The sequence below is a fragment of the Ursus arctos genome, unplaced genomic scaffold (assembly GCF_023065955.2).
Source record: "Ursus arctos isolate Adak ecotype North America unplaced genomic scaffold, UrsArc2.0 scaffold_6, whole genome shotgun sequence".
NCBI lineage: Eukaryota > Metazoa > Chordata > Mammalia > Carnivora > Ursidae > Ursus > Ursus arctos.
The window spans coordinates 14,457,383-14,477,063 of NW_026623078.1; the positions used below are offsets into that span (position 1 = coordinate 14,457,383).

The 19,681-nt window shown below is 37.7% G+C and overlaps 1 protein-coding gene across 1 annotated transcript in view; it reads left to right on the forward strand.

The window, feature by feature from the left end:
- Nucleotides 1–19,681, forward strand: part of RP1 (RP1 axonemal microtubule associated) — a 345,533-nt gene that overhangs the window by 248,648 nt on the left and 77,204 nt on the right. The window contains exons 23-25 of the mRNA XM_044390380.3: nucleotides 3,148–3,206; nucleotides 4,146–4,190; nucleotides 16,486–16,649. Coding sequence (XP_044246315.3) covers nucleotides 3,148–3,206; nucleotides 4,146–4,190; nucleotides 16,486–16,649 — 268 coding nt within the window. The remainder of the gene's footprint in view (nucleotides 1–3,147; nucleotides 3,207–4,145; nucleotides 4,191–16,485; nucleotides 16,650–19,681) is intronic.

The following is a 19,681-nucleotide window of genomic DNA, read 5'->3' on the forward strand; positions in this document are numbered from 1 at the left end:
TGCTCTTTTTGTCAGTTTGAGCCATTCCTCAGTATGGAAGTGACAAGTAGTGATGGTGGGAAACTGACAGAATGAGGCGCAGGGATGAGTCTTGCTCATTTTTTGGGATGGGGGTGGAGACTTAGAACCTTCATACAAGCATTTAGTATTTCTTCTGCCATTTTTAATATGAATGAGTGGTTGCCATATCTAAAATGTATCTCAGATGAAATCTAATCAATGTCACCTTTTTAGGCCCCTTCCCCACCAAAAACAGCCTATATATTTGGGGGCAAGATCACTCAAACACATTCCATGGTTGTCTACTTTGACCTTAAAAGACTAGACCAACTTTATTTTGTTTCTGTGTTTGTATTTCCTCGTTAGCCCAGTGAAAAGGAACCCCCGGGTGATCTAGGGTTTTGAAGCATGTTTCTGTCGGAAACTGCATAATGTGTATGGCGATCTTGGGCAAGCAGTCTCCTCCTGCTTACTTTTTTATTCTATTTATTTAATATCACCATGCTCCTCTCAAGCCATACTGCTCCAATACTTTTCTTTTGTTCACTGGATTTGGGGGAATTTTGATGTCCTCATGCAAAACCATGGTTCACAACCTCAACAACTAACTAGTCTTGGCTGATTCTCTCAGTTTCTTTTGCAGCTCATTCTAAGATAGAAATTAAAGGATGGGTGTGGACACAGGCTTAGGCAGGTAGATAGAGGCATATATACAGCAGAAAATATGTGTGTGCTGCAAATAACTATCATCTATAGCAACTAAGATCTATCCTGTTCCATTAATTAGAAGTGGTTCATGAGTAAACATCTAATGGTACTATAAAAATATTTTTAAAAAAATTCATAGAAATTATGGCCACTCTGGAATTGAGGGTTTATCAACTTGTCTTGATGATTTTACCTTAAGAAATCTGAACCTGGAGCAATCTAGAGGGAGTTATTTTTAGTAGCTATCTAGTACTCAGAAGTCTCCATGGCTTTCAGGGCCACAACCTTGCATTAGCCCAGTATCTTCTAAAAAAAGGGAAATCATAGTAGGGAACTTCCATAAATGGACTAAACAAAAGACAAGATGAGAGTTTGATTTTTAAAATTTCAATTGGTCAGTCAATAAACTCTAGTTTGGTTGCAAGGGTGAGGAATTCACTAAGGTTTATGTTAAAAGGGCAACTTTGAAGGTGACTCTCATAGAACCGAGCTTTAAGAAATAAAGCTAGACATTATAAATTAGAGAGTCATCAGAGAGCCAGTCACTCTCTTTGGATTTCAAAGGTGTCTCTTCATTGAAAATCTCTATTCTTTTCTCTATACACTAGCTTCTCTTCGTACACAGGTTTTCTCTCCCATATCTTTGGCTTGCAGCTAGCTTTGCACTCCAAAATACCACCCGGCCTTAACAATAGAGGTACTGTGAAATCTCCATGAGCAGTGCCATCTGATCACAGTTTCTACATCTCTCACGTCAAGATATTAAGACTGATTGACCAAGCATGGATCAGGTGTCCACATCTGCCCCAATCAGCTAGGACGAGAGGCAGGTCCTCTGATACAAACCTTATTGTTCAATAACCTACCTCTCTGTGGCACACTTGCAAAGCACAGGTGGAAGTGGTTAGAAGGAAATGGGATCTCTCAAAGCTTTTGAAAAATGGAGAGATGAACTGTCCTGAGAGCTGAGTAGAACAGCATGAGCTGACATGGTTCACCTTTATACCCCATCTGTTAGCATCATCTGGTGATTTCAAGGCCAGCATGGTGGAGTGTAAGTCCCATAGCTCCACCTCTGAGTCACTTGACATTCTCAGATCCAATGACCTCCCCTTCAGTGACCTTCACACGGGGTCGCCCACCCTGTCCCCAAGTCTTTCCCAGCAGCCTCCTGTGCTTCAGCCATGTGGAACTTTGTCTCTGCACCCTTGCCAATGCTATTTTTTTCTCCCTGTGATACCCTTTCCAATCTCTCGTTTACCAGTCAGACATCTCCTTACCTACTGTCCAAAATTTGGATCAAGTGTCACCTCCTTGTTGACATTTGTTTGCTCTTTATTCCTTTGTACTTCCTCATTCTTGCCATTCAGAGCTGGTTAGTCTCCTTTTCTGTTCCTACAATATCTATACGTATTTCTTACATCACCTACAACTCTGTACATTTATATCTTTACTCATCTATTTCCTCATTTTACACTGAAAGCACTTCCAGCTCAGGTTTCCTGTCTCTACTGTTCTTCCTGTATCCCAGCACTTAGCAAAGGGCTTTGCACACAGAAGGCACTTTCTAAATGTTTATTGAATAGGTGGGTGGATGGATGGAAGGAATGAAAGGGTGTTTGAATGTGGGATAACAATAACTGTGGTTATTGTGATAAAATAGTAACATTTATGTACCATGTGACTACTCATTTCAAGTTCACAGCAGCTCTGTGAGGCAAATAATTTAGTCAAGGAAACAAAGCTTCAAGAGGGTAATATCCCAAAGCTGAAACTGATAACGTCGGTTTTCTAAGTTCAGCCTTGGCTTTTTCTACAAAATGGAGCTTCTAACACAGAAGTTTGGCTGATGTAGAGGGAAACTGCCAGGATGAACTATTACTTAGCATAAGCACATTTTCCAAAGTGGTAATTTTTTCATCAAGTTTTAAGGTAGAACCACTATTTTTGGAGCCACTGAAGAAGAGATATTAAAGGAAGTCATGTGAAAGCAAGACAGTGACCTCTGTAGAGGATGTCTTAAAATGAAGGAACTCATTCTTCTGTGCCAATGGATGGTCAACACTTCTAGCCAGGCCCAGATATCAGGCTCAAAGTCTTAGACCAGCCCTTGCCTTCATTACAACTCGGTAGGGCAGTGCTCTGCTGGAGGCCCAGGTGCATTTACGAGTGTTAGTGACTGATAAACCTGGAGAGGTAGATGGTTAGCAGGTTTAGCAGTTTGTGTGTTTCATTCTTCAAGCCACAGTTATGATATCATTCTTACCACATTCATGAGTTCGCAGTAGATTGGATTGTTTGACTTCATAAAAAGCTATTTTTATAGTTACCTTTTAATGTTCAAAATTAGTGCAGAATTGAGCTTATTGTAAAAATTGAGAAAAGCAAAAATTAATTTTTTCTTCTTTTTTCTTCTCTCTTTTTTCTTTTTTTCCTCAGATGGCTTCCCTTTATGTCTCAGGGCATAATTCATTCAGAAATTGAACTTTATCTTCAAGGTGAGGATTAATGAAATCTTTAGTAGAAGAAAATACAAGGTGATTTTTTAAATGTTTTATTTAAGTTCCATTTGGTTAACATACAGTATAATATTAGTTTCAGGTGTACAATATAGTGATTCAACATTTCCATACATCACTTGGTGCTCATCATAGCAAGGGCGCTCCTTAATCCCCACCACCTATTTACCCCATTTCCCCACCCACCACCTCTGTGGTAACCATCAGTTTGTTCTCTATTGCTAAGAGTCTGTTTCTTGGTTTGTCTCTCTCTTTCTTTATGGAAACAACCCGAGTGTCCATCAACTGATGAATAAATAAAGTAGATGTGAGATATATATATATATATATATATATATATATATATATATGTGTGTGTGTGTGTGTGTGTGTGTGTGTGTGTATATACACATACATACATACATATACACACAATGGAATATTACAAAATGATTTTGATACAACCTGTTGTCATGGAACATTCCCCAGTTGCTCCCAGAATGTCCCTTTTGATAGTTTACCCTTTGCATCAGATTTATCATTATTCCTCACAGTGAGAATAAAAGCATATGTAAAGATGTGTCTTGGCAACATTATATGCCCTACTGTAGGTTAAAAATAAACCTAAGGATTTGCTACCATTAAAGAGGGTTTTTTTTTAAAGATTTTATTTATTCATTTGAGAGAGAGAGAGAGTACAAGTGTGGGGGCAGAGGAGCAGAGGGAGACATAGACTCCCTGTGGAGCAGGGAGCCCAATGTAGGGCTTGATCCCAGGCCCCTGAGGTCCTGACCGGAGCCAAAGGCAGACACTTAACCAACTGAGCCACCCAAGCACCCCATGCTACCATTAAAGAGTTAACTTACATTTCTTTTTCTCCCACTTATAATGTCATCAGGCAGATCTATTATTAACTGCACTTCACTTTTATTTTTGCAGAAATGCAAATAAATCATCAACCTAAAATACAAGAGGAAGCAAATGGTAAATGTTGTTGCCACTTTTCATCTTCTAATCATCTGAAATGATCTATTTCTGTTTCAAGATTACCTGCCTTATACATTTTTTAGTATATTCTTACTGAGTTTAAACTATTGATCCAAAAATATTTAAAATGAGTATAGGAATAGGCATTATATTATGGTTTGATTTATAAGAAACAAACATAAGCAACTTTAGCCCCAAATGTTTTTCCCTTTAATAATTTAAATATATGGGTGAAGTAATCATTTTCCAAATGATTAATTTCTTTTAATTGTCCTTTTCTTTTAAAAACAAATTTTGCATATTGGTTCTCAGTTTTCTTTTTAAGTCTTTTGAGGTTAGCTTTTTCTATTAGATGTTCTTCAAATCAACCTGCAATCGTTATTAATATATTTACATTTTAATGCTGATCTGAATGAGATGGATAAATACAAATTACTAATATGCATACCAAGTTAACAAACCTTTATGTTCCCCAAAATGTTTGTACTGTGTGGCAATTTGAAACTAGGAAAGGGTTAATGCTAACATTTTTTTTATATTCCTGTATTGATTAGGATGTGGCCACTGAGACACAAATATTATGTCCATTCTGATAACCAGCATTTGCATTTATTATATTAGAAATTGTATTTTGGATTATATTTTACTTTTTGTTTTTTAGTTATGTGTAGGGGAAAAGCTGTGCTTGTGTCAGACTGTAATGTAATTTTACTACTGTTCTAGAATCTCTTAGTGATTTTAAGGGACCTCAAAAGTTCTATGTCTTATAGTAAGCCTGTAAATGATAAACTTGAAATGACACTCTAAGTAGAAAAATTAACCATTAATCTCAGGTCTTGGTGTATATATGAATAATACAGGCTAATAGTTTTAAAAAAAATATTCTATTTATCTATCAGAGAGAGAAGGGAGAGAGAGTGAATGCAGAAGGAGGGGGAGCAGTAGGCAGAGGGAGAAGCAGGCTCCCCACTGAGCAAGGAGCCTGACCTGGGACCCAATCCCAGGACCCTGTGATCATGACCTGAGCTGAGGGCAGATGCTTAACCGACTGAGCCATCCAGGTGTCCCTAGGCTAATAGTGTTGAACTAAAGATTTTAAATAAGGATGAAAATGTTGACAGTCCTTTGTTAATAATATTAACCATGTAATCAACATTAGTGATACCAAATATAAGGAAGTTGCATTATATAGCAGACATGTTTACCAAGGAGTTTGGCAGATACACTTTTTTAGTATAATTTGATTAAATAAATTATTTTAAAATGTTTTCTTATAATTAATCATTTCTATGGTTTTAGCTTATTTTAATGGTCTCATTGAAATGTCTTTATTTTTTATAGTGCAAATGCAGATTAATCACAGACCTTAGTTCATGGGACACTATCCTTATTTGTCTGTGAATGGTTCTCTTTTATTTCATTTTTAAATTCTGAAGAATGTGATCTTTAATATTTCCTGGGATCTGATTCTAGAAATACATTAGTAGTTTTATAGTTGTATGAATAAGCTAGTTTATGGTGTGGAAAAAACCTTGGGAAGTTAAGTAGTCTAATCTGATGAGACAGTGTTACATTGTGGTTAAGAGTGTTGAAGAACAAATGTGAGTCTTAAATTTTGAATGTACATGAAACATGTTTATGTAATTCATGCCCTTCTGTATAGCTGCAGTGGGATGAAAGTAGACCAAGATGTTGTTTCAGTTTAATGGTAGAAAGGAAAAGAAGGAATCAGCTGAGTTAATTTAATTTCATTTTGAGGCGATTAACAATAAATACAATTATGTGCCATCATTAACTCCAGGCCGTGTTTAATGAATTCCCACAATTATTTAAGACATGTTTCCCAAACCTGACACCTTATAAACATAAATATTTATAATTCATACAGGTGAAATCATTTATCATAGTAAAACTGCATTTCTGAGTTAGGCTGAACTTGGCCATGGATAATATTTTAATGTACATTGCTGGATTGAATTATCTAACAATTATCAATGCCTTTTGTATAATGCTTATAGCTAGTCATTATGGTAAGCTTGCTGTTAAATTCTAATAAATTCATATTAATTCTATAATAATAAATACATTAAATTAATTCTAATTCTAATTAATTTTTACATACTCTTTGAATGCTCTGTGAAGACAGCCATATCATATATGAATAATGACACATTTTCTTATCCTAAGATGCTATCTAGGTCCATGGTACAATATGGAATAGAAGCAGTAATGGCAACATTAATTGTGAACTCATATAGCATTTACTACGTAGGGTCTAAGTGTTTTAGATATATTTATTTAATCCTTGCAATAACCCATGAGATAGATAGTATCATTCCATTTACAGATGATGAAACTAAAGGACATGCTCTTTCTTTCTTTCTTTCTTTCTTTCTTTCTTTCTTTCTTTCTTTCTTCTTTCTTTCTTTCTTTCTTTCTTTCTTTCTTTTCCTTCCTTCCTTCCTTCCTTCCTTCCTTCCTTCCTTCCTTCCTTCCTTCCTTTCTTTCTTCTTTCTTTTTCTCATATAAGGTCACACAGGTGGCAGATAGCAGATCTGGAATTTGAATCCAAATAGTCTGACTCCAGAGTCCATACTGTTCTTTAAAGGAACTTCTTCTAACTGTCCCTAGTCATTAGGAATGTGTGTGTAATTATATATGTGTATATATCATCTGTGCCTTTGGATTTATTTTGTTGTATTGTTTTTCTAGATGATTAGGCTGTATTTTTTGATCTTTGGCTTTTAACCTTTTTCCAGATGCAAGTGAAAGGATGTATTTAATTTATTATTGTTATTATCCTTAGTAATCCTTTTTCACTTAGAACCTTTGTAGAAACAAATCAAGTTTCTGTGAGGCTTCCTTTGCTGATGAGTATTTGGAGCCCAATCTTTCATTAAGGGTGTAGACCCTCTTTTCTTACTTTAGAAGTCTCAGGTCCAACTCCCAGCCTTATGTGGCTGCAGCCTCCCATCTCCTGGCCAGGGTATTGACATTTGACATTTACCACAAGCACAACTCCAGCCTTCCAGAGTGCTGACTACTCACCACTTCTGCAGATGGCCCCTTTATTATTATTATTATTATTATTAATTTTATTAATTATTATTATTATTTGGCAGTGGGGAATTTTTCTTACTTTCTTGGAAATAAAATAATGTACCAAAAAGTTTGCTTTTGTTTTTCAATTTTCCCAGAATTTAGTTGTATTATGGTGACAGGGCTTTAAAAATATCATCGCAAGAAACTGGCCAAAGTATGGAAAACTTAAGTCACACAGTAGTAAATGAAAGAACTGGTATTAGAATTCAGCTCTTAAACATTACACAAAACAGTTTCACTTTAAAGGGCTGAGCTTCCTGCATGCTCTCAAGGGTTTCTGACTTGAGGGACTGTAAAATTCTTGAGCACTTAGGTATTTATTTATAGGAAATGCCAACTCTTTGTAGCATGATTGTTAGCAACTTGGTGGATTATCTGGAGTAAAGATTATTAAAATATTTTCTCTTTCTCAATTCTATTTTCTATATATGATTGCAGGTCTCACTATCCATAGTGTCTGCTCTAGGAAAGAAAGTAAAATTTAATTATTAATTCAACACAATTAACAATAAAACTCTTTCAAAACAGTATCGTGCATTCCAAATCAAGTGTAGATGGCTTTGAATTGCCCCCTGCTCTGATCATTTATGGCACATTGTTTTTGTAGTTGTGTGGATAAAGAAGTGATCACCTGCCTCTGTGTCGGAACCTTCTACTTTTTTGGTCAGTCTCATCTCTTGGATGGGAAGACATGCTGTGGGTACCTGGGAACCTGGGTGGGCCTGAGGAGTTGGTGTCCCAGATAAGTGCCCGTGATGTGTGCAGCTGAGATGCCAGAGAAACTCTCTCTGGGATTGCCTCATCAATCCCAACATACATTGCTTGAAACTTGGTTAACAATTCCAGTGCGGCTAAATGGGAAAAGAGAAGTCAATGTGGGGACAAGTTTGGAACCAGAAGGAAGAAGGTGAGCGCATGGGAATTCTCATCAGAGACCAGATATTTCCCGTGATTGCTGTTTGACATGGGTCTGCCAGGAAGAGTTAAGTGAGCAACCAGGGAAACACCTCAGTACTTCTCACACCCTCTGCTTGGCTTTTGCCTCATTTTCTCCTGACAGTAAATGGTCAGTGTTCGGATAGTCATTTATGCTGCATCGATTCTAGAATATTAGTTCATATTTTTTCCTGATTGACACAAAATACCCATAATTCAACATAGTAACTGAATATAGTGGATTTGACACTAAAACAACAGTATGATCTCAGTATCTTCAGAATATTCAACAAGATCTGCAGACACATTGCCACAAAGAGCCTACTCTCAACCAATTTCTATTTGGAGATAATTCACAAAAAGCATAGTACAGTTAGTGGTGAAATAGGATTAATCAAACAGCTCTTACTTAGTCTGAGTCAAGGTTTCTCAACCTTGAGACTACTGACATTTTGGGCTGGATAATTCTATGTTGTGGGGATTGTCAAGTATACCATATTTAGCAGCATCCTTGAACCTCTACCCACTAGATACTAATAGCACTTAGCCATCAGTTGTGACCATGAGAAATGTCTTCAGATTTCACCAAATGTTTCCTGGGCGGGGAAGTGACCCCCAGTTGAGAACCACTGACCTAGAGAATGGTGATTCTGTTGGAAAAGGGGGCTGAGGAGTTGGGATGCGCAAGTCTGGAAAGGTAGATGTGGCAAACTGTATTTGCTAAAATGCTGTAACTATATTTCCTGTCCCATGTACTCTTCCAGAACCTTGCCAATTCCCCATCAAAAGGTGGAATCAACTTGGGCAGACCTTTAAGACTGCCTCAACTAATAATGTGGAACAGAATTTATGCCATGTGATGTTTCCGCCATATACTAGTAGGTCAAAGATGTGATAGTGCTTCTGCCTGGCCCTCTCTCTGGGGATGTTTGTTCTTGGAGCCCAGCTATGATGATATGAACAAGCCCAGACCACATAGACAGGTCTACATGGAGAGGCACAAAGCCTGTTTCCCCAAGCCCTGCCTGAGCTTGCAGCCAGCAGCCAGCAGCCAGCAGCCAACACTAACCTGCCACTCCCATGAGAGAGCAATCTTGAACACAGATCCTCTGTCTGCTGTTGAGCCACCCCTGCTGATGCTGTATAGAGCAGAGACTAACTTTCTCTGCCAAGTCTGGCCGAGATTGCAGATTCATTGGCCAAAGAATTAATTATTGTTGACTAAAGCCATTCAGTTTTCCGATGGTCTATTACATAGCAATAGATAACCACAGCAGTAGAAATGGTAGAGGGTAGTTCATGTAGACTGCATATGTAGGTCAAGACTTGAATTCTATAATTGAGGATCATGACTGGTTATCCTAATTGTGCCAGTGATGTGGGTCTGAAGGTAGGTTTAGACCTAAGTGGTTGCTTGGAAGCCAGAGCATGAAGTCCTTGAGAGTTGTTATCAAATATTCAGAGAAGCAAGCTAAGGTTTCTAGCCGTGGTAAGGTGGATGATCAGTAGAGGCATGGAGAGATTTAGCAGCAAGTGTGAAGGTTAAACTTGAGGGGAATTTGGGATGAGGACAAGGCAGAAGTACCACTGATGAGAATCTGGCATCCAGGTTGAGGATGGTCACAGGGAACCTGGGACACCCCGCAGGAGCTTGCCATTTAGCCACCATGCTACTCCCCCCCGTCAAGAATCAAGATTTGAAGTGGAGTTGAATATACTAAACAGAGAGGCAGAGGATTCACAGTAAACTGAAGTAAAGAGTCATTATCCTAACTTATCAGCGATATACAACAAGTTCCAACATGCAGGGAGGCTCCGGAACATCCTGGTTAATAGTGCACATTGTAAATCTAGACTGCACCACTTATTCACTGCATGGCTTGGGGAAGTCACTGAATTTCTCTGTGCCTTGGTTCTTTCTTAGAAAATGGAGACGATAATAGAAACCATTAGAGTTGCTGTGAGGATTAGGTAAAAATAATATCTGTAAAACATTTAACCAGGGCCTGTACACCTCACATATCCAATCAGTGGTAATGTCTAAACTTCGTTTTCCCTTGTGGTAAAAGATGTGAAGGGTCTTGAGTACCCAGCGGCAGTCCCACTGCACAAGCATTTGGGCTGGAGCAGGCAACATGCCCCACGGCCAAGAAATGTCTCTATTGCAGCTTCTTCTCTATTCAGCCCTGTAAACATGCCACACACAGTAATAAATAATAAACAAAACCATAGAAATGACAAACCATTTACCCTAAACCAATATCAATATAAAATATATAATAGATTCACTTCTGATAGTGTTTTATGCTTGTTTTCCAGACTTAAAGTGAGGAAAATTGAGTATTGTTTGAAACCATTTTATTCCAGGAAGCATAACTGTTTCTAATTCTATGTCAAATTTATCCTAACTCCTGTGGTAGTGAGCACATTTCTCTGTTGCTTTGTGTGTGTAATAGGATTAATGATATTTGTCTATTGGAAGAATAAAAATATTTGTAAAGTACTGAAAAAAAATTAAAAAACTCATGATCCTCTTATGAGGTTGTATTTTGAAGGATTTGTGAGTTTATATACATAGAATTATTTGGAGATAAAATTATTAAAAAATTAGGATAAAGTAATAATTTGTTTTGTTTATAATATCTTTGCCAAATCTCATTGAGATATATTTACATGCCCTTCAAAATTTAGGTGATACAAGGTCATATTGTTTCTATTATCTTTGTGCTAATAACAAGACCAATTATGAGGCAAATGACAGTGTCCTTGTCCTGTGTACAAAAAATGACCCTAATGATGCATAATCAGAAGCACTTATTCTTTGTTGAGAAATAGTTATATATTGTGCTAAAGCATTCTTAATGCCTTGCATATCCTTTCTCACACATGCAGTCTTTATTTTTCAAAATCTCTTAATGAATCCCCAAACACTTTATGACTCTGTACAAAGTATTGTACTAGACCCTGGGGATACAGAGACATGTGAGACCTGAACTTGCCCTTTGAGGGGCTTACAGTCTGCATGGGTAAATAAGGATCTGAGGGCCAGAGAGATGGAACTTGTTTGTATCCCGGGGTTGAAGTGTGTGCAGGGTCCAACAGAGATATGGAGAGAAGGGTTCCTTCTAGTTACTGGAAGGAATGATTCTTGGAGGAAGTGACTTTCAGGCAAAGCCCTGGAGGTAGGAAAAAGCCCTTCAAGGTAGCTGAAGGACGGTGTGTGAGTAACTGTGTGAGAGAGATTTCAGAGGGGCCAGAGGCTGCTTTGAAAGGGTGCTGTTGGCAGGGGGTATCAATGTTGTGAACAGAGCTAAGCATTTGACAGGCATGGCAATCTATGAGCAATGTTAAAATATTGCCCTGAATAGAAAGATGGAGAAAGTTGTATTTGCTTCGACCTCTCTCAAGGAGCAGAGGGAATGAGGGTAGAAGGAATTCTTGGATTCATCACCTAGAGTCTGGGGGAGCCTCACAGAGCTTTGTGAGAGAGTGGATCTGGTTAACTTTAGGGCTTTTGTTCCCGAGTTGCCTGCAGCTCTCCTCTGTCTTTCCTTGCCACATGCTCAACCTCTCCACCAAGTAAGAGCCAGGCACATGCTTCATGATGCATAGTGGTATTGTTCTTCTGAGTCTGTTTTAATCTACCTGTGATTGCGATCAGAGCAGTGGGAGGTTGCAATTTGCAGAGGTGCATTAAGTCTTGTCACTCTCACTGCATCGTATTGTGTCCTGGTCCTTTAATATAAGTGGCATGGGAATGTGCCTACTACCTGGTGCATCATCAGGCAAAGCATGCCTGTCCCATAGTTTTTACTGTGCATTATGATGACTTAATGTGCTTTGTGGAGTTTTTTTCCTCAGTATGCTGAACTAACAATTACATGGTCAGAGCTTAATTTACATGCATCCTCCTTACATTTCTTTGAGTATTCAGTGGGTAGTTGCCAAGTAACTGAAAATGTGTCTAGACACAGATGTTTCTATATTCAACAACGGGGTAAGTTTTCTGAGCTGCAAAGGCAAATGTGTGTAACCCCTGTAACAGAATACACAAAATAAGGTAAAGATAAATTTTAAGATCTAAGTAAGGGCTATTGAACTTTACTAGCTATAGGGATTTTGCTTACCAACATAATGCACTCGTGCTTTCCTAAAAATAAACCACCAATTAATAAGAAAACTTTGGAAAGGAAACAGTTAACAGTAGACCTACAATCTATTTTTTTTCCCTTTTCATGGGAAGTGAAGGAGATGCCTCAGTCAAATCTCCCTGCATACATGCTAAGAATAAGATCTCCTGGTAGAAACACTAATGGTATTTATAAGTGAAAGATAACAGAGAACTTTTACCTGTGAAATGCTTTCAGCAGCTCTTCCCGTTTTCCCTTGCTTTACGAGAAACCACCCAAAACTTAGTGGCTCAAAACAGTAACTGATTACTGTCTTTCACCTTTCAGTTGGTCGATGTGGGTCGGCCAGGTGATTCTTGCTCAGAAACTTTCGTGATTTTAGTCTGATAGTACTCCATTTGCACAGACATCTTAAGCTATGGCTGGCTGTTTTTCCAAGATGAGTCACCCATGCCACTGGTTGATGACACCGGCAGCTCAGCTTGAGTTAACTTCCTATATGAAGCCTTCCCATATGCCTTAGGTTTTCACAGCACAACTCCTGTTGTCCGAGAGGGAGTATCTTGAGAGAGTGTTCTAACAGACCCAGACCAACCTAGACTCAGAAGTCCCAGAATGTCACTTTGCTGCATAATATTGGCCGAGGGCAGCCCAGATTTGATCAGGGAAAATAGACTCTACCTCGTAATAGAGAGGTAAAATGGTCACTTTGCAAAAGAGCAAGTGGGTTGGGAGATCTCAATAAGGCCTTTAAATAATGCAGTCTGCCATAGCAGAATATGCCTGGTCTGTCTAGATTGTCTGTTGTAAATCAACCTGGTATTTATGGAGTGATGGAGGCATGAGTGGAGACTGGGATGTAAACTAGGAAATCAATGGGGTTTGATAGCTGTGCTTGAATTGTTTAAATCTCACATGACTTAAGTCCATGTTCTCATGGAGGCTGGAGAGGACACTTTTGAGTTATATCGATCATACAGAGCAGGAGTCAGCAAAGTTTTATGATGAAGGGATAGATAAAATGCATACAGGCCATATGGTCTCTGTTGCAACTACCCAACTCTGCTGTTGTAGCACAAGAGCACCCATAGAAAATACATAAACAAATGAGTGTGGCTGTGTTCCAGTGAAACTAATTACAAAAACAGGTGGCAGGCTGGATTTGGTCAATGGGCCATTATTTGCCAACCCCTGGTCTGTGATCTCTCCAAAGGAAGAATGCTTAGCCTATGGCTTGCTAGTGAGTGATCAGTAAATTTGGTATTAGGTAAGATTTATAAACTGTCAAGTCTGTTTTCATAATTTGACTCACATGGTCCCATAGAGAGCCTGTTGAATATCTATCACATGCTTGTACATAATATAGACACTAATGCTTGTAAATCAGCTGGTCAACAAATATTAATTGAATTCCAGTTGTTGGCATAGCATCATATCCTGAAATTCAGGATTTTCTAGTTCAGTTTTATATATACTGATTGCACTTAGCTATATAAGAATAGCAAATACAGAACACATACTTTCCATTGGTGAAGTGGAAGCTGCTGTTAAAACTTACTTTATTAATAAAGAGAAATTTAAATTTATTGTTGGGTTATTTGGAGATCATGGAGTATATCTAGACTACTTTTAAATATTTTTAACACAAAAGAAAAATAAGCCTCCTAGGACGTAGTCTCCAAGAAGAGCTTTCTTTTTTCTGTAGCAGGATTTCTTCAAATGGAGGCTAACTATTATAGTGTCTTTCCAAATTTAAGCTTTGAGAGCCAATGAAAAGAGAATAAAATGGGACAGTCTAAGGTGGATTCTCAGCAATGGCTTATTATATAGTCACATTTTTTTTAAACCTTTAAAACACTGGTAAATACAAGATAAAATTCAGATTTCAATTACATGGGAGCTTTGAGCTAATAGAAGTGATTTTCTAAAGGGGTTAGCAGATTACAGTATTTTGGGGGTATAACTCCTGGGGTTGAACAGACAGCAGCTATAAGGAAAGAAAGAAAAGAGACACTTAGAATATCTGAACTCATGTTCTTTGATTTTTTTTTTTTTGGTAAAGGTAGTTTCACAATAGAAAATTAGAGAACTAGAAACTTGTAATTGTGACACACAATAAGAGATATAAAAACTATAAACATATTTTTAGCTCTGATAAGCTGTTTTGCAGGATAGTGGAACTTTGAAATATAGACTCAGATTGTACCTCTATGATATTTTCTACAAATGTTTCTAACTATTTCATATTATAGTGAGATATTTTTAGAGAACTTAAATTATCATATTTTAGAAGTATACCATAGGAAATACTGGTATAATTATTTTTTCCAGTGCTAGTAAGGAAAATTATGCCAAGAATAATGACAATTTAAAAAATCACCACAGAAAACATTTCATTGGTTATTCCACTTTTAAATCTCATGTTGTGTGACATGGTAATTTCAAAAGGAAAGAACATAAGAATATTATATAAATCACTGGCTCATTGCTATTTGTCTCTGTTGTAGTAAACAAGATATCCAAACCAACATGCAAACTCATTTGCGTCCCTCTCCCCATGATATCATGGTACAAAAAGCCCAGGGCAGGCCCAGGTGGCTGGGGAAGGAAATAGAGATGAGATAGAAAAGAAGATCTAAGAACAGGAAAAGAGATACTTTAACTTGTTGAATTATGCATCAAAGCACAGGTGGAAGGCTTTCTATAAGAATTAATATCATGATAGGATTCTCAGTGAGATTATAGTTTGAAATTTTCATGTTTTCTAATTTTCCCACTGAAAATGAGCTGAAATTCCTCAAAGTAAACTTGCTACAGGGTGGAAATCGTAGAGTGCACCCCTCTGAGTTGTGTCCTTCCTTTGGCATTTTGGTACTGAGGCTTAATTAAGTTCCATCTTTAGTAACAGATGCAACATTATACAAAGCCTAATTGATGCAAGTCTTGTCAAACTGATTAGAGATGTTCCAGTGATCTTTGTGGCTGGATTGGGAGCTGGGGAAAGGGGCGTTACGTACAAAAAGGAAAGATAACCTGAGTGGGGGACTTACTGAGAATTCAGATATTCAGAATGGTCTTCATCCCCTTTTGAAAATGTAATAAATACTCAAGGAAGTATGTGTTTATGGAGGCTTTGAAAATAATAATAAAGACATCTTTGAATTGCCCTTGTAATCCAGGGATCAGTTGTAATGAGTAGAGAGTTCTAGCAGGCAGGACTCTATCCTTTGTTACTCTTGACTACGTGGTCTGGGCTCACGTGGAGAGGGTTTTGCTGCTTTGGGGTTGATGGTGTCATTTTCCAAAGTGCACCAAATAATTAAATCAATGCCATCTGTACTTGTTTTCCCAACTAAGCCTATCACAGAACAAGTTGTGGATCTTCTTAAAAGATATTTTCTGTTATGTTCTGCTTGTCTCAACCTTCCTGTGCTTCCAGAATCTCTGTGGCAGAAGCTCGATGATCCATTGTGCTTACACGACACATGGTCTTCCTCTGTTTCAAATACCTCTTTTCTTCATCTTCCCCCTCCCAAACCCTCCCAATTCTGCTAGGCTCTACATACAATATTTTACTCCTTACTTGTTGGTTCATTCCAACACTTAGGGGACTCCAGAAATTTTTTTAAAAGAATTTTTAGCTCTTTTTACTTTGTGTTTGGGTTTTCCACATCCTCACCGTGATTCTGCTAGGATCACCAAACTATTACCAGCCCCAGCTTGCCAAGGCTATTCCCTAGTGCAGATAATACCTTAATGTCAGGTTATCAATATGTCTGTCATCAGTTCCCACCCAACGATTTGACAGTGATGTCTGAATAAACTCCTAAATCTTCCAGCCAAATACCTAGTACTAAATGCTTCCAATTCAGTGTTTTTCCCCAAAATATCTGCTATCCTAAAAAGCTTACTGCTTATTTGCTTTGTAATTAAAATGATCTATTATTTCCAAGGCTTTTCCACATGCTAGCTTCCAAAAGGGAGTCCATGATTAGCAGTTATTTTAATACTTTTTGATTTCACAAATTATTCATTTCCTAAGTAGATTAGGTAGAATCTCTCATTTCCTAATATTAATATAGTTTTCTTCCACAATTTCATATAAATTCCTTTTTCCTTTGCAGAAGGAGATTGGAAGGTGACCATTGTCACTGGGGATCTTGAAAATGCTGGCACCACGGCGACAGTATCCCTTTATGTCTATGGAGAAACAACATGTTCAGGTCCTATTATTTTGGGATCTGGGAAATATCAGCTATTTAATCCTAACAGTGCAGATATATTCAAGGTAAAATTGATACGCTATAACTTGCTTGCTAAGATTATTATGATTTACATTCCCTAAGATGGAATAGAAATTCTTTGTTTTTTAAAATGTTTTTTTATTGTATTATGTTAGTCACCATACAGTACATCCCTGGTTTCTGATGTAAAGTTCGATGATTCATTAGTTGAGTATAACACCCAGTGCACCACACAATACGTGCCCTCCTTATTACCCATCACCAGCCTATCCCATTCCCCCACCCCCTCCCCTCTGAAGCCCTCAGTTTGTTTCTCAGAGTCCATAGTCTCTCATGCTTCATTCCCCCTTCTGATTACCCCCCCCTTTCTTTATCCCTTTCTTCCCCTACCGATCTTCCTAGTTCTTATGTTCCATAGATGAGAGAAATCATATGATAATTGTCTTTCTCTGCTTGACTTATTTCACAAACCCTTCTGTTCTTACCAAGGTTCATCATTTTCATTTGAACGAATGCTTTTCAGATTTTTGAAAGTCTTTGATTAAGTTCCAGAGTTCTTGAAAATTTGATTTTAATGATTTTTGCCACTGCTTTTATGGAGAGCCTAGTACATCATTCCAGAAGTCCTGTGCTATTCCTTTTTATCTTTATCATATTTTGTTCTATTTTATTGAAATTTCTATCCCTCTATGAAATCTTCTATTTGTGGCTGTGATTTTTACTATCTGCTATAGAGAAGTAGGATCTAGCCTAATGTAAATGTGACTTTGAGCCTATGATATGTCATGTGACTACATCCATGAAACTTAAGAGCCATCAGCCAAGTGGTGTTAAGACATTGACTACCTTATTATTGTCAGGATAGCAAAAATCTTTCTTTTATATAACTGGTCCATGTTGTATGTGACAATGTGGGTGGCTGTGATGTTTTCTTAATGCAATCATAGGTCTTGAAAGAGAACTTGATAGTAAGTGGTATAGAGATGATTCCAGCACCAAAAAAGGGCCTGCAAATTGATGTCAAGCTCTGTAGTAATTTAATTTTGGTAGCTACCCTCCAGAGATTATGGAGTCAGCCCTGTAGGAGCACTGGGAATGTCATAGAGAACCAGGCTGAAGGAAATGATTCATACCCCCAAAATGACCAAATCAAAAATCAGAGCAGAGTCTGTTATAGCAGGAAGTTTGAAGACTGGAGGCAGAGAAGAATTCCTATACCACAGGGGATGGACCTCATTTAGTTGCTAACTCTTGAATCTTATCCATTGACTGACATAGATTAGACACTCAAGAATATCTGTTGAAAGCATGAAAATTTAATAAAAATGACTTTGCTGAAATTCATTTAATATTTGCTGCTTTCTCTTGGGACATTCATTGTTGATTTTCCCTTGCGATCATTTGCATCTTGGAGACATCATTAAGGCATCCCATGTATCTTATATGGTTATTATTTACTTATAAACCTGCCTGGAGATTTAGCTGAGCTTTTTTATTGCATTCTTGCAAATTGAAACACTAAATAGTATTCTCTGTTGCTTGGGTAAGGTTGGTAGCTAAGCCCTTCACTCCTAGAAAGTGTTTTCCTACTTCTAGTTTACTATTGCATGAAGTCCATTCATTTTGTAGATGAATAGGTTTAATATTTATTATGAGCTCATAGGGCACTTTCACAACCATTTGAAAATCCTTTATGTTCCTAGAATTGAAAGCATAATCCATTTTTTTCCTTTTTAAGAACAATTTATATCAACAGGAATTAGAAGATCTATATTTGAACTCCAATTCTGACCTTTACTATCTAAGGAAATATGGATAAATCACTTAAAATTTCTAAGCTTGAATTTCCTCCTTTGTAAAATGGGTACAATAATGCCTTATGAAGTTACTGTAGAGATTGAAAGAGTTAAAAATTAAAATGCTTTATAGAAACACTTCTCTTTATCAGAGGCAGACTTTTATGTTCCTGCCCACAAACTGAGGTTGTTTTCCTGATGGGGTAGGATATAAGAAAATTCTTCAGATGAATGAGGGCAGGAAGGCAGCGAGGCAGATGGTTGGTAGGTGGCTCTTGCTGGCATGGGAGGGTCTGCGTAGAAAAATGTCTGGAGGCTGGAGTAGGAGGAAGAAGGAGAGGGAGCCAAGACTAGGTTGGCTGGGCTAGAGTAAGGCAGTGAGTATGTAAGGAATAACAGGAACGTTTATCTTGGGCCTTTTCAGTGTTGAAAGGTTAGATATTCATGTGGAGCTACAAATTATTACCCGTTAGCTAAATGGATGCCAGCATGTCATTTTGGTTTTGGCACAACTTTGTATGACTTTCTTCTTTTTATTTTTCTATTCTTATCTCCTCCTCCTCTCCATCCCCAACCCTCTCCTTGCTCTCACTCCCTCCCTATTTGTTTGTTTCTTTCTTTCTTTTGGTGGACTGGAAACTTGGAGTTTGGTAATATTTCACATTGACTCCATTTGGCAGTTTAGGAATTGCAAACTTAAGCAGTGCCCTGCTGACATAATTGGCTTTCCTGTGGACAAAAGTCCCTAAAAACAATTTAACTTGATCTTTTTCCTCAAAAAGTTGAAGTATTTTATAATGACATCTACATTTGGAGCACCAAATTTTCACATATGAATTCTTATCCAAAAAAGCCAATAGAGTTGCTTAAATATAGAATAAACTACAGAAACCAAAACCTCAATACAGAATAAACTACAGAAAGCAGATAAGTTTTCAGAAGGAGCAAATTTTCTTAGAAAGGCTAAGAATTAAAACAAAGTGATTATTGGTTCCAGATAACAATCATTACTTATTTATTGGAGGATTACCAAAAGAATATGGCATGGTCCACTCCTTAGAAGCCAAAAACCTTTGTGGGCAGAAAAGTAAAAGGGCAAATGTTGGAGAGGATGTGGAGAAAGGGGATCCCTCTTACATTGTGGTGGGAATGCAAGTTGGTAAAGCCACTTTGGAAAACAGTGTGGAGGTCCCTCAAAAAGTTAAAAATTGAGCTACCCTATGATCCAGCAATTGCAATACTGGGTATTTACCCCAAAGATACAGATGTAGTGAAGAGAA